The sequence below is a fragment of the Lupinus angustifolius genome, unplaced genomic scaffold (assembly GCF_001865875.1).
Source record: "Lupinus angustifolius cultivar Tanjil unplaced genomic scaffold, LupAngTanjil_v1.0 Scaffold_1158, whole genome shotgun sequence".
NCBI lineage: Eukaryota > Viridiplantae > Streptophyta > Magnoliopsida > Fabales > Fabaceae > Lupinus > Lupinus angustifolius.
Genome location: NW_017728481.1, coordinates 1 through 1,937, shown reverse-complemented (window position 1 = coordinate 1,937; position 1,937 = coordinate 1). Strand labels below are relative to the sequence as shown.

The 1,937-nt window shown below is 40.8% G+C and overlaps 1 protein-coding gene across 1 annotated transcript; it reads left to right on the top strand.

The window, feature by feature from the left end:
- Positions 1–110: 110 nt before the first annotated feature.
- On the top strand, positions 111–1,929 carry LOC109341964 (FT-interacting protein 1-like; the record flags this gene model as incomplete). Its single annotated transcript, XM_019579932.1, has 1 exon — positions 111–1,929. A coding segment is annotated over exon 1 (1,815 nt), but the record flags the coding sequence as incomplete, so codon positions are not given.
- Positions 1,930–1,937: the final 8 nt, after the last annotated feature.

Sequence of the window (1,937 nt, the reverse complement as noted above, 5' to 3'; positions counted from 1 at the left end):
TATATATATATATATATATATATATATATGTGTGTGTGCATGTGATTCTGAATGTGGAGTAAGTTTGAGTATATATGTTTGATATGTTTAGTATTCACTGTTGCAGACATAACAATGGCAAACCAAAATGAGAACAAAAAGCAAAAACAAAATCAGAATCAAAACCAAAAGGAGAATCAAAAGCAAAATAAGAAAGATGATTTCTCTCTGAAGGAGACAAATCCAAACATTAGTGCTGGAAGAGTGATAAGTGGTGACAGGCTTCCCACTGCCTTTGATCTTGTTGAAAAAATGCACTTCCTGTTTGCTAGAATAGTGAAAGCCAAAGACTTGATTCAAGCTAGTGATTCTGATAGTGATACTTGCAATCCTTATGTGGAAGTGAAACTTGGAACTTCTATGGGAACAACAAGGATCATGGACAACACCTCTAGTCCAGAATGGAACCAAGTCTTTTGCTTTGCTAAGGAGAGGTTCCAAGGATCAGTTTTGGAAATTGTGGTGATGGACAAAGACAAGGCTGCTGATACTGAATCCAGTGATGCATTCATCGGTCGCGTCGCGTTTGGTGTTTCTGATGTTCCTATGAGGGTCCCTCCTGATAGCCCATTGGCACCACAATGGTACAAACTTGAGGATAAAAATGGAGTGAAACTAGTTCATGGAGAGCTGATGGTATCTGTTTGGATGGGGACTCAGGCAGATGAGGCTTTTCCGGATGCTTGGCATTCAGATGCAGCACCACCAATACCAGCAAATAATGGTACTCAACACATTGCTTACACTAGTTCAAAGGTATATATTTCTCCTAGGCTTTGGTACCTCAGAGTTAATGTGATTCAAGGCCAAGATTTGTTCCTAAGAAATAATAACAATAACAAGAATAATGGCAACTCTGAAATCTTCATCCAAGCTGTTCTAGGGAACTTGGCTTTGAGAAGTAGTCCATTGAAAATTAGTTCAAACCCAATTTGGAATGAGGATTTGATGTTTGTTGCAGCAGAGCCATTTGATGAGTCTTTGCTTATAAGCATTGAGCATGGGATTAACAACAAGCATGAGAGCTTGGGAAATTGTGTGGTTCCTTTAAAAGATGTAGAGAAGAGAATAGATGCTACACCACCAGCTTGTATGTGGTACAATCTTCAGAAGAAGCCCAAGGATGAAGAAGAGAATCAGTCTACATTTGCAGGTAGACTTAATGTGAGGATCTCTTTGGACGGAGGGTACCATGTTCTTGATGAGGCCACTCACTACACTAGTGATCTCAGGCCATCATCTAAGTATTTATGCAATCCTGGTATTGGTGTTCTTGAATTAGGCATTCTGAGTGCTTCTGGGCTCTCTCCAATGAAGAAGGAAAATCGCACCGACGCATATTGTGTAGCTAAGTATGGTCCAAAATGGGTGAGGACAAGGACTATTGTTGATAGTTTTAGCCCAAAGTGGAATGAGCAATACACTTGGGAAGTTTATGATCCTTGCACTGTCATTACAATTGTAGTGTTTGACAATGCACACTTGCAGCAGGTACACAACGGAGGGGAAAATGCTGAAGCAGCAGTGGATAGGAGAATTGGCAAGGTAAGGATCCGTCTATCGACCCTTGAAACTGGTAGGATTTACACTCACTCTTATCCACTTATAAACTTGCATGCTCATGGAGCCACAAAGATGGGAGAAATCCAACTAGCTGTGAGATTTTCTTCTCCATCTTTGTTGAATGTTTTGCAGACTTATGCAAGACCTTTGCTCCCAAGAATGCACTATAGATCCCCATTGTCTATATTTCAAGTGGATAACTTGAGGAACCAAGCTGCAGCCATCACCACATTGAGGTTGAGAAGGGCTGAACCACCACTGAGTAAAGAGGTAGTGGAGTATATGCTAGATGTGAGGGCAAATGTGTGGAGTATGAGGAGAGGAAGAGCACAATT